A 13,352-nucleotide genomic window follows, 5' to 3' on the forward strand; every position below is an offset into this window, starting at 1 on the left:
TAGAAATAACTGGAAACTCAAGAGAGCCATGACATTATGTTCTTCACAAGTGTATGTAAACTTTTGACCACAACTGTATAAACAAAATTATGAATGCATTAAAAAACATTAGCTCAAACAAAAACTTAGCTTACTTTGGTCTTAACAGGGCACAGTTGGATTCAGCTGTGCAAAAAGAGGCAGACCAGAGGGCAGTGTATCCACCCTAATCAATAAAACTATATGCAAACACTTTCAAAATAAACCATTACATTGCCACTTTAATTAAACGAATACTCGAAGCAACAAAATTTAATTTGAATATTTTTTTTCTAATCGAACACCCAAGTTAATCAATTAATCGTTGCAGCACTAATATATATATATATATATATATATATATATATATATATATATATATATAATAAATGGTTTTAAGCACTTCTAATGTAATAATTATGATAAGTTTTAAACATGTTGCGGTCCCACTGAATTATTTTTAAAAAAGAATAAAGTAGAAAAATGCTTGTCTTTATTAAATGCTTCATTGAGTGAGTCCACTCCAATCCGCTCAAGTGGCTCACTTACAATGAATTGCCACAGCAACTGTTTAACAAGTTAAACGATGATTGACGCATGTGGCACTTTGAAGTTTGGCTTGCAAGCATCTCTGCCGAGATCAAACCTAAACATCTGTCAATCATCGTTAACTTTAATAAGCAACTCCAGTGCACTGCTTGACCAAGAAAACCAGCTGTAGGAAGAGTGCGACGATGTGATCGGATCGGGATGGCTCATCTGTATTTATTTATTCATTCTTTAATTGAAAAAAAATCTGCGATAGACTGAGGGCACAAAGTTTGAAGCGCAAAGTAGCAAGGGATCATTGTATACAAATCTGAAATTTTCATTAATTGAATGCCTAGTGCCATACATGAGGGGTTCACTCAATTTAACCCACCGACATAAGATGGCTGACACGTGCACCGCTTGGCATGTTCACTTATACATAAAGAGACAGGAAGTGATGCATATTAGGGCTGCAGCTATCGATTATTTTAGTAGTCGATTAATCGATGAACAACTTAGTTCGAATAATCGAGTAATTGGATAAGGAACATCAAAAATTAAAATACCTGAGCTCATCCTCAAACGGTTTGAAAAATAAATGAGGATCTAAAACAACAAAAGAACAATTGGCTAACTTACATAGCAAAAGTCCGCTAGCTTAAATGCTATAAAATGCTAACGTTTTTTTTTCTTCAAAGCTCTTAACAAATGGTTCAGACACATATTCCCCGAAAAGAACGGCTAAATATATCTATAAACGAAACTACGAATGCGTTAAAAAAACATTAGCTCACACAAAACTAAGCTTATGTTGGTCTTAACAGGGAGCAGCTGGATTCCGCCTTGTGAAATGAGGACAGTGTATCCATGCAAATCAATACAACTAAATGCAAACACTTTCAAAACCTGTACAACGCAACTTTAAACGAATACTCAAAGCAGCAAAATTCAATTTTAATCTTTTGTTTCTAATCGAATACTCGAGTTGTTCGATTAATCGCTGCAGCGCTAATGCATATACACATAAACAACTAAAACATGCATGCAGTGGCACAACCTCATAATACAATAACCAAACACAACTTCAAAGTACAGTCACACAATTTCAAAACACTAACAAAGAAACACGTACCGCTCCAAAAGCAGACATGCGCGCAATTCCAAAACACATGGCAACTAAAACCAACTCCAAAGCACAGTAAGAACTCCAAAATTGACTGAAACAGACAAACACCTACAGACACACAACTCCAAAAAGCACAATAACACAACTTTAGGACACTAACTAACTATACAACTTCAAAGTAGTTACACTATTTCAAAACACACTGGGAGAGACAAACACAGAGTCCAAAAACCCAACACACACAACTCCAAAACACATACTAACTAAAATCCGAATGGCTTTTATTGTCATTCTACAAACATACCACGAGATTGGGGGGAGCATCCTCCTTTAGAGTGCAAAAGTAATAAGGGAGGCTTAAAAATATACAAGATAAAAAGGCTTAAAATACACTATATAGACTCCAAAGGCAAAGTAACAACTCCAGAACACACACTCGTGCGCACAAACATGCAGTCACGCAACTCTGAAAGACACGATTACACACAACAGCAAAACACACTAAGCTAAAAATCCAAAACACTACACTCGCACGCAAATAATTACACAAGTCCAAAACCTACAACAGCAAAACAACAACAGCAACAACTTAAAAATACAGTCACACAACCCCAAAACCCCTGAACACAAACACACAACTCTAAAAAAACTAACACAAACAACTATGAAACACACACATATTGACAGTTACAACTCAAAAACAGTCACAAAACTTCTAACAACACCAACACTGACATACAAACACAACTCCAAAACACAAACAGGTAAAGACACAATGAAACAAAACTCCGAAACACACACACACACACAATGACAGTAACAGCTAAAAGCACATCCATTCAATATGGTACGTCGGCCAGTGTTGTGCCAATTTAGTTACCCCGTCAAAAATTGTATCCACTGAGCAGAGCCATATGGAGGTAGATTTGTGTATTATTCAATCAAAAAAAAAAGTTGCATCAAAATATATATTTTCAATAAAAAAAAAAGTCGCTTTTAAATAAATTTAAAACTCAACTCAAAAACTGCATGTCAAAACTTTTTCTTTGATTTTTTTGGGGGGGGTTGAATTTTTTTTTTTTAAATTGAAATAATGTTGATTTGTGTTTGGGCCACATTTTGACTAGGTCATTTATGTTTTTATTCAATCAAAAAATGAAAAATGAATTGCTTTTAAAAATATATTTTCCAAAAGAAAAATAAAAAAAAAAAAAAATTTCAATCATTGAAAAAGTTTTTGAATGCGAAAAAATATTTGAGATTGATAATTTTGCATTTGAACACTTCATTTTTCATTTAAAAAGTTTTCTCTGATTGAAGCAATCCTTGTTTTGTTTGGGCCATATTATGGGTAGGACATTTGTGTCTCAATCATTCAATCCCAAAAAAAGTTGCTTGCAAATGACAGTCTAGGTTGCTAGTCACATGATCTGTTCGAAAAATAATTTTGTTGTTTTTTTGTTCAATTTTATTTATTTTTGTTGCAGGTTTATTGCTTTACAACATTTTTTTAATAGGAAAGTCAATTACATGCAATGACACTTTTCGCCCACTGGGGGCTGACCCCCTTCAAAATCCGTTTATGACAATTACACGGAACTCCAAAACACACTAACAAAGAACTGCGAACACACCGACAGAGGCAAAAAGAGTAATTAGAAACCCCAAAAGACGCATAAAACCACCAAACGCAAGCACCCACCCACTAGAAACCCCCGAAGCCCCATGTCGGGTGTACGCAAGTGGCTTCCTTACCGTATTGGGCGGTCCGGGGCTTCCGCTTCGACTTTTCTTGGAGATAGACGGCGTCTTGATAAGTTCCCGCTTCTTGCGCGCGAACATCTTGAGGGTCCCTCGGCCGTCCATGCCGACCTCCTTGAGTTTGACGTACAAACCCCCCACCCACCCCCCCACTCGCCACTTAGGTGCCGCGCCGCCGCTCTCGCTGCTCAGCGGGGAGACGTCGCGGGCGTACGTCCGGGTGCGCGGAGGTCTTCTGTGGCCGTGCGCCGTCGGCTTCCACGCGCCGTCGCACATTGAGCCGCGCAGGCTCACTGGCAACACACGAAGAGAAACGTCAGCTTCCTCGAGGGAGTGGGTGGGGGAGTTGCCCTGTGGGTATGGTGCTACTTGGTCAAATTAGGCGACATTCGACTCATATGCCGGTGTAAAGAGCAGCTTTCGTTCGCGGACAACGAAGGACAAAACGTGGCGGCCACTGTAAAGTGTCAGCTGGACGGATACGTCAATGAACGCTTTGCTTGAACTCAATCAAGTCATCAAAGTGCACGTGTGCGATCACGTCAAGTGAGGGGGTATCCATCCGCCCCAGTTCGTTTGATTTAAATGATCTCCCTCTTTTAAAAAAAAAAAAAAAAAAAGAAAAAAAAAGAAAAAAAAACATATCCACGCATTAGATATGGATGGATTCATATTGTTTTTTTCAATGCATATAATTAACCTACGGAAGTTCATTCACATGAAAAAAATTGAGGGGCTTCCCCCCCTCCCCCCAACTCTTCGTATTTCTGAGCTATTTATTTTGGAGATCGTTTTTTTTTTTTTTTTGATAATTTTTTTTTCAACTTTCCGTTTTTCTGAGTCATAATTGGGGGACTTTTTTTTTTTTTTTTTTTTTTTTTAAATTAAAAAAAATTCAACTCTTCGATTATCTGAGCAATTTATTTTGGATATATATATATATATATATATATATATATTTTTTTTTTTAAATAATTTTTTCCCCCAACTTTCCGTTTTTCTGAGTAATTAATTATTATTATTATTATTTTAATTGTTTTTTTCTCCAACTTTGTTCATCTGAGTGATTTATTTTTGGGGTTGTTTTATGAGCTAATTTTTCCCTAACTTGGTTTTTCTGAGTAGTTTATTTTGGGGTTTGTTTTTTTAAAAAAAAATTTTTTTCCAACTTTGTTTTTCAAATTAATTTTTTTAAAGTTTTTTTTTTTTTTTTTTTAAATCATTTCGCCCTCGTTTTTATAAATAATTATTTTTTTTCTCCCTGTTTAAAAAAAAAAAAATCCTGAGCTTGGCTACCAAGGGGGGAAAAAAATAAAAAATAAAAATTCAAGCACTCGTGAGTTATCAAGATACTTGGATGTCTCGCGTGAATTGCACCCTGCAAGTTCAATACTGGAAGACACCTCTCGCGACACCTTCAAACGGCCATGTTTCGAAAAAATATTTTTTCCTGAGCTTGGCTAATGCTAATGGCAACCAAGATTTTTTTTTTTTCTTTTAAAAACAACCCAAAAAATAAATTACTCAGAAAAACAAAGTTGGGGAAAACAAATTTATTCAGAAAGTTGGAAAAAAAAAAAAAAACGACCTCCAAAATACTCAGAAAAACGATGAGTTAATAAAAAATAATTCAAAAAACACTCCCCCAATTTTCTATTTTTCATGTAAATGCAATACGCTTGCTAATGGCAACCAAGAAAAAGAAATAATAAAAAAAAAAAAAAACAACCCCAAAAACAAATTACTCAGAAAAACCAAGTTGGGGAAAACAAATTTATTCAGTTGAAAAAAATATATAAATAAAAAAATGACCTCCAAAATACTTAGGAAAATGGAGAGTTGAAAAAAAATAATTCAAAAAACAGCCCCCCAATTTTCTATTTTTCATGTGAATGCAATACGCTTCCGAACAATTATATTCTTTCAATGAATAAAATTACGAAGCCTTGTCAACAAAAATACCAAGGGCGCATGTTTGATATAACGACATATGTATTGGTTCAGTTGATGTATTGTTTGATTCAAACTTTGTTTTAAAAAACTACCAAAGAAGCATTTGGAAAACTTAAAATGCTTTACTACACGGCAAAGACGTAAACAGCGAGAAAGTCAATGGAGAGCGGCTGCAGTTGTGCAGCTAATATGGTAGAATGCGTCATGAGAGCTTTTCGACATGCCCATCCATGATCAAACTTAAGTAAATAGTCCTTTATTTAAAGAGAGTTTGTAGTGTTTACTTTGTAATTTACTAACTTTGTAACTTTTTTCATTGCTGCTCATTACTAATTTAATTACAATTTTGATGTTTTCATTAGTTTTGGGCAGGGGTGAAAGTGGGCGGGAACGGTCAGGAACGCAGTTCCGGTATAAGATTCAGGGCTGGAACGCAGTTCCGGTGTAAGATTCAGGGCCGGAACACTCTTCCGGTATACAGTGCTTTGATTCCGAAAATATGACGGCAACTGTCAAAACGCTACGTAAAAAAAAATAATAATAATACAAAGCTGCCACACATGCATTTCATCTCCAAGAAGAAAACTATCTACGAACATCAGATTTACATACACAAGTGTTAACAACAATCATAATAAAGTGCTTGTGTAGGGTAATCCGTTTCCACCGATAATTATTATTTTATTCCACGGACGGCATGGAGGTTTCCCTAGCTGCTGCAGTTATCCGAGTCTGACGATGACGAGTCACGTCAATGTGCGAATGCACGCAGCAAAGCAAAACGCCTGGACTCATTTATCCGTTCAGTTGGCTGACATACTGACATGTGATCACCAGAGATAGTTAGCTCTGATTGGTTCAAATGTGCAAGTTTTCTGAAACAGCAGAAAAAAAGGGCAATACAACAGAAAACGGATCAAATCTTTAAGAGCAAGGAAAGAGTTAAGATGGCTTATTAATCATATTTGGTTTTATTTGCTCTGATGGGGAGGTTCAGAACATTTTAGCTGTCAATGTGCACTTTGGGCTTATATTTGTTCATTTATGTTAAGCTACTTATTCACATCCTTATTATTAAAAAAAAAAAAGTCAGTGTTTGCACGATCTTTAAAATATATTCAATTTCACTCTGCATAATATAAGTCATTTGTACTTATTTTTCTGAATGTATGTTACCTATACCTTTATTTTTAAAAAACAACATACAGTAAATGTTTACATTATCTTCAATTTAATATACATCCTATGTTCTTAAGTAGTTAAAAATTAAGATTTGGCATTTAGTATGTGAGGAAATGAGGGAAAATAAAAATTTAGGGGTTTGGAGGTTGGGGTTATAGCTGTTTTTGTTAACTTTTATTTTGCAAATCATTGAAAAAATACAATTTTGAATGAAAATCAGTTTTTGTATGTTATAGAAATAACTGACCTAAGCAGTTTTCTTTGCATTTCAGTAGTTTTGACAAAATAGTGTCAATTTTTTGTCAAATTTAAAAAATATATAAAATTTCTGGCTCCGTGGAGACCTTTACAGAGTTCCGGCAAGAAATTCTAACCACTTTCACCCCTGGTTTTGGGGTGATGAGAGGCGCTTTGGGTAAACGTTTCCTCTTTAATGGGCTACTAATGCTACTACGAATGCCCTTTAATGGAGTCCAGTTCAGGCACTCAGTAAAATTTTGCAATATATTTATTTAAAAATGAAGTCATGATAAAAAAAATGAAACAGTCATGGTCAAAAGTAATAGAAAAAAAAAATCTAGTTGATTCAGTAAGTGTCATTGTAAAGTTCAGTCTTCCAGAGATGAGATACACTTTCTAGCCACATTAGGTACACTTTTACAAAACTAATTAAAGTAATTTTTTTTCGAATTAGAATTGGTGCAAAAATCACATTTTTAATATGAATTGGTGGAATTCATAGGCAAAAGCTTTCTATTCTAAACACTGCAGTTCCTCTGAGGTTTTATTTGTGCTTTGATCCTAACCCCTAAGTAGAAAATAAAAACATCCTTTAATACACTGTTTCCCAAAGTACAGCTTTTTGTCTTTAAGCTCTGAGATAATTCACAAACATGCAGCGAGGGCAGGAAGTAGACTTGAATTGTTAGTACTTGACTAAAAAAAATGTAAATAACAATCTTAACTAGTTTTGCTTGGGGAAGCGTAACAAAACAAAACAGCTTTTTGGAGTGTTTTTGATCATTCGACTCGAATGTTTCGCACGTAGTATGTCTACAGTTCTGTCGCCGGCCCCCATTCGATGTCGTCCTCTTCGTCGTAGTCTTCGTCATCGTCTGAGCTGTTGCTGCCTCCTCGGATGTGCGTGCGTCTGACCTGAACCGCTTCGTGCTGAGCCACCCTGGAAGCATTCAGGAGAGGCGGTTGTCAGATATCTGCAGGTCAACTTTCCAAACCCTTCAAGACTCGGTTTCGGGAAACTTACACTATGAACTGAAGGGCTTTCTTCTCCTCTGTGTGGGTCTGCGGCTCTGCCTGTCGAGCCTGAAAGAGGAATGAGTTCAGTTTGACCTCAATCAGTTCAAAATAAGCACACACAAAAGGCTTTAAAGCAAAGTGTCAAAGCTTTTTTGCAGGCATGAAAATGGGTCAGGGGTTAAAAAGGTGAGGAGGGTGTGGCGGAAACGTGTTTCGGCACACTGTACAACTAGGGCTGTCCCAAACGACGATTAGTCGAGAAAGACTATTTTTACGATTAGTCAACTGATCTAATAATAAAAAAAGAAAAAAAAAATTAATCAATTTTCGTTTGATTTTTTTAGACTGATTTTTTAAACTAATTTAGCAACGACATTTTCGATGACGCTTATTAATTCACAAAAACATTTTGGAACAATTAAATTCGTTATTGAAGTACAAATAAACACGTAAATAACAACAATAAATCACAAACAATGAGGTCAAATGCTGATAGCATCACCTTGTGCATAAGAATGGAATGTAAACAGATTCAGAACACTGATTTTGCCTTTCCAACATGATTCAAAAGAATTCTTAAAAAAAATATTTAGCATAATATTATAGTATAATTAGGGGTGTAACGGTTATTATTATCATTAACCCTTTAACACCGAACGTGTCGGCAGCGACGCGTTTACGCATATCGTCTTTGAAGCTTCGTCACGCTGTAATTACGTCACCCACGTGCCGCTGGTTGGTCTCGTTTGAAAGTGTGGAAGTTGATGTCCACACTAGTTTTTATTTGAAGTCATTCGGCCAAGAAAAACGGGAGATAATGTCATTTGAGTTTTATAGTTTTATTGCACTCATAAATATGCATTAAAACGCTGCATGGACCATGTATCCATCTCCATATTTCCATCATTTCTTGTCCTTTTTCAAAATCGAAAGCAGCACAAAAGACTACAAATCCTAAGAGCCGTTGTGATGTCAAGAAGGACAAACCGAATGTGATCATTTTTAATACATTTTCGAGCGAGGCGCCAACTATTGAAAGGGAGGCATGCGAAACAAGCAACGGCCGGTGTTGTGCCGAAAAATAGCCGCCCCGCGCGAGCGACTTTGAAGCGTGCAGAATGAATCTAAAACTACATTTATCGCAAGCTAATGCATTATTTCATCAACTCAAGGAAGAAGATGAGCCGTATTTGTCGTTGTTTTCTTGGGAGGAGTCGGCGTCTCGGCGAGTAGAAGTGACAGCAGCGCGCAAACGGCGAAAGAGTAGGCTGTGTGACGTTGTGTGTGACGCAGCTCCGTGACCTGTTCAAGAAGAAGCTTTATTGAGTGCGCAAAAAAAAAAAAAAAAACTTTAATGGGTCGCATGCCTGAAAAATTTGAATTGAACTGAACTACTTGTCAATATTTTTTTTTTTTAATACTTTTTTTCAATGTTATATATATATTTTCTTCTTCTTCACTATAATCTTTTCAATTTTTATGTAGATGTGTGTTGGAGAAGCTTGATTGCATGTACGTAAATACTTTTGATAAGGTGATGGGTACAACACCTAACTTCACAAAGAGATATCCTCCAAACACTTTTTGTGTTAGATGATATATATAATTTTTCTCTCTCACTATTTTGCACAGTATACAACCTGTTTTGACCATAGTATGTGTAAAGGCCCAAAAGGCCTATGACCATACCTGCTGTTTGTGTTGAATAGTCAAACATAAAACTATTCAATCTTATTTTTTTCTATTGAATGTTTATCCTTACAAGTTGAATAAATATTATCAAGCCTCAAAATGGTTGGTCGAGCATGTCTGGTTGTCAATGGGACCTTAACATTACAAATTTTGAAAAAAGATTTTGGGATTTTTTTGTCTTTTTGGGTCCAAAATGTGGATTATAATTGGTCAGTGAAGAAAAAAAACAGTTTAGACATGAAGTTCAAGGTGTCCTGAAAAAAGGGACCCAACTTGGCCATTGTAAACATTTTTTTCTTTGAAATATAAAGGCAATATAAAATGCATGCAAATTCGGCCAAAATAGGCTTAGGTGTTAAAGGGTTAAATAAATTATTTTATAGAGCTGTCCCGACCCGATCACGCAGTCTCTCACCCTCGCTCCAGTAACTTTTCTTGGTCAGGCAGTGCACCGGAGTCGCTTATTGAATTTAAGATGATTGACAGACAGTTAAGGTCTGATCTTGCCAGGGACACTTGTAAATCGAGACTTCAAAGCGCCACATTCGTTAATATCGTTTAACTTGTTAAACAGTTGCTGTGGGAACTCGTTGTGTGTAAGTATTAAGTAAGTACCGTAATTTTCGAACTATAAGCCGCTCTTTTCCTTCATTTTGAATCTTAAGGCTTATAATCCAGTGCGGCTTATTTATTGATTTATTTTGGTATGTAGGTAATACTTTATTTGACAACGGATCATAAGACTGTTATAAGACCATCATAATTATGACATGACACTATCATTAGCATTACTGAAACTTATGTCATTCGGCAAATTTAGTCACTAACTCCATTTATGTTCAGCTTGGATCTTTTACATCCATTCAAAAGTGAGATATTTTGCCAGATAACACTAAATGACATCTGTTATAAGCATTCGTTCATGCTCATGACAGTGTAATGTCATAATTATGACTTTCTAATGACAGTCTTATGGCGCCACTGTCAAATAAAGTGTTACCTATTACCATAACTAGCCATTAATGAAACAACTGGAACAGTAACTGAAGAAATAATTATCACAGAACATGAATTTTGATTTTTATTTACATATGTAGAGCTGCAATGCATGCTAGGAGGCATGTTGGACAACAACAGTGTTGACAGCAGGTGGCAGCAGAGGTTGACTGTCTCCCTAGGGGAGCAGTGATGGCCAAATGAAGCTTCTTGAAGCAATGAATCCTTGGTGGTTCATTTAGTCTTATGACAGTCGTATGATGCCACTGTCAAAGTGTTACCGGTTAATATTTTTGTGTAAATATCCCATAATACAGTGACTACAGCTGCAGCTTATAGTCCAGTGTTGCTTATCTACGAACAAATGCCATTTTCGTACCAAATTTGGTGGATGGCGGCTTATAGTCAGGTGCGCCTTATAGTGTGAAAATTACTGTAGGTTGAGCGAATTTGAAAGGACTCACTCAATGAAGCATTGAATAAAGACAAGCATTTTTCGACTTTTAAAAAAAAAAAAAAAAGGATTGTTTAAATCCTATTTTAATAAATAAGTACTTTCTTTGTTTTCTATGTATACATTTTCATAAAACTTACTTGGGCGCCAGTTGAATGTCAAAGGGCTGTAATGGTAAGTTTCTAGTCAAATATCACCACCACACAGGCTTTTATGCCATTGAAAATGGGAAATTTGGACGTACATGGCCATCAGTAACATGGACGTGCATGGCTGTCAATGGCATCGACTTACTTGGGCGCTAGTTATATCACAAGGACCTGTGTTTTCCTGCGATTGAAAATGAACGGGAAATTTGGACATACATGGCTGTTAATGGCATCCCATTAGAAATAAATGGGACGTTTTTTGGTGAATTTTGGGGACGTTTTTGCCAAATGCTGTATACAACATTTATGTACCTTACCGTCCTGGAATTTTTGATGTGTAAATTATGTGTTTGGTCAAAAATTGTAGGCCAAGTAGCGTTTTGATTTTATTTCCCCCCCAAAAAACCGCGTTTACAGTGATTGCCAAATTTTTGGGGGGTCATTCAAAAATATCTCTGCGCCGCACAAAAATTCCGATGGTTTTGACATTAAATGTTGACGGTCGGTCAAAAGGTTTGGGCTGTGCGTGCTTTGCAAAGCCCCATCTAATAAGTATTTTCATCCAAAAGACGAAGACAAAAATTAAAAGGGCTACGAAAAACAACACAGGTCATTTTAATGTGCCCAAACACAATTTTCTCCATTATCAAAGGTCTAGGAACTTCCTAATTTACACACAAAGCAAGTTCCTTTCGCGTGAAGGTAATTTGTTTTAAGTGTTTCTGCCTCTTTAACTTATTTAATTCACAGTAGAATATAATGTTGTAACAAACAAAAGCCAAATTTAATTTCTCTTTTAATAAATAAGTACTTTGTTTTTTATTTATACATTTTCATAAAACTTACTTGGGTGCCAGTTGAATGTCAAAGGGCTGTAAAGCTAAGTTTCTAGTCAAATATCACAACCACACAGGCTTTTCTGCCATTGAAAATGGGAAATTTGGACATACATGGCCGTCAATAACATGGACTTACTTGGGTGCTAGTTATGTCACAAGGACCAATGTTTTCCTGCGATTGAAAATGAATAGGAAATTTGGACGTACATGGCTGTTAATGGCATCCCATTAAAAATGAATGGGATGGTTTTTGGTGAATTTTGAAGGAAAGTTTTTGCCATGATTTGTAAATTCTGTGTTGTGGTCAAAAACTGTAGGACAAATAGCATTTTGAAATGCCCCCCCCCCACCCCCCCCCAAAAAAAGCGTTAAAGGTGAACGGAAAATTTTTGGGAGGGTCATTAAAAAATTTCCCTGCGCTGCGCAAACATTCCGGTTGTTTTGATATTTAAATGGTGATGGTCGGTCAAGCTAATATGTATTTTCATCCAAAAGACTGAGGCAAAAATTTAAAGGGCTGCCAAAAACAGCACTGGTCACAAAATGGTTGAGCTTGTAAGCAAAGTCATTTTTTTGTGTGTTTAAACATAACTTTCTCCATTATCAGAGGTCTAGGAACTTCCGCATTTACATACAAAGCAACTACCTTTCACGTGAAGGTCATTTATTTTCGTGTTTCTGCCCCTTTAACTTATTTATTAATTCACAGTAGAATATAATGTGGTGACAAACAAAAGCCAAATTACCTGCTGTAGTTTGTCCTCAATAGCAAACAGGCTAGCTTGCTGGGAACTCTCAGGCTCCTGGTCTGCATAAGATCGCTCGCTATAGGAATACCGCGTCGTCGGGTCGGGGGCGATAAAATCTGGGGGTCCGTCTGACGGCGCGTCGGGTGAAAGCGCGTCCAAGTGGTTGAAGTCAGAGTCCGAAAAACTGCGGACTGAAGGAACGTCGTCCGGGTGATGCAGAGGTGGGCTGCGGCTCTGGCGTCGGATTGTTGAGGGCTCCGGAACGTGCATCAAAGGCGGGATTTCTCTGCCCGGAGAATACACTTCGTCGTAAGTGTCGTTGTCGGCCTCCTCGTCGTGTCCGTGCTGGCTCCAGGCGGGCTCGGACGAGCGAGCCAAAGCGGCGCCGGACGCCCTGGGGCCCTTGGCTGCGGCTTGACCCGGGTAGGCTTCCTCTAGTTCCTCATTGTCTGTGTATGCCTCGCCATCCGTGAAGGCCTCGCCGTCCGTGTCCTCCAGGTCGCTGGCGGCGCTGAGGTAGTCGGACTGAGTTTGATCCAGCGCGTCCAGGTCCTGTTCTCCTCCGCTCTCCAACTAAACAAAAGATCCACACATAACAAATAAGTCCAGTACTCATCAGTCCTGGCATTTATTGATTGTGTAACA

At 37.2% G+C, this 13,352-nt stretch overlaps 2 protein-coding genes across 8 annotated transcripts in view; both read right to left on the reverse strand.

Moving 5' to 3' along the window:
- arhgap45b (Rho GTPase activating protein 45b) overlaps positions 1-3,990 on the reverse strand; it is a 44,473-nt gene extending 40,483 nt beyond the window's left edge. For 2 of the 3 annotated variants that reach the window (XM_057842021.1, XM_057842020.1), the window contains exon 1: positions 3,431-3,990. In XM_057842021.1, coding sequence (XP_057698004.1) covers positions 3,431-3,712 — 282 coding nt within the window. In that variant the 5' untranslated portion in view covers positions 3,713-3,990. Of the gene's footprint in view, positions 1-1,681; positions 1,715-3,430 lie in introns of those variants that run through there. The other variant, XM_057842022.1, reaches the window with a different exon arrangement.
- A 3,071-nt stretch (positions 3,991-7,061) lies between these two features.
- Positions 7,062-13,352, reverse strand: part of tjp3 (tight junction protein 3) — a 78,516-nt gene continuing 72,225 nt past the window's right edge. For all 5 annotated transcript variants that reach the window (XM_057841599.1, XM_057841597.1, XM_057841596.1 and 2 more), the window contains exons 27-29: positions 12,705-13,280; positions 7,836-7,894; positions 7,062-7,751 (exon numbers count right to left, since the gene is read on the reverse strand). In XM_057841599.1, the coding sequence (XP_057697582.1) occupies positions 7,625-7,751; positions 7,836-7,894; positions 12,705-13,280 (762 nt within the window). In that variant the 3' untranslated portion in view covers positions 7,062-7,624. The remainder of the gene's footprint in view (positions 7,752-7,835; positions 7,895-12,704; positions 13,281-13,352) is intronic.

The sequence above is a fragment of the Corythoichthys intestinalis genome, chromosome 7 (assembly GCF_030265065.1).
Source record: "Corythoichthys intestinalis isolate RoL2023-P3 chromosome 7, ASM3026506v1, whole genome shotgun sequence".
Classification (NCBI taxonomy): domain Eukaryota; kingdom Metazoa; phylum Chordata; class Actinopteri; order Syngnathiformes; family Syngnathidae; genus Corythoichthys; species Corythoichthys intestinalis.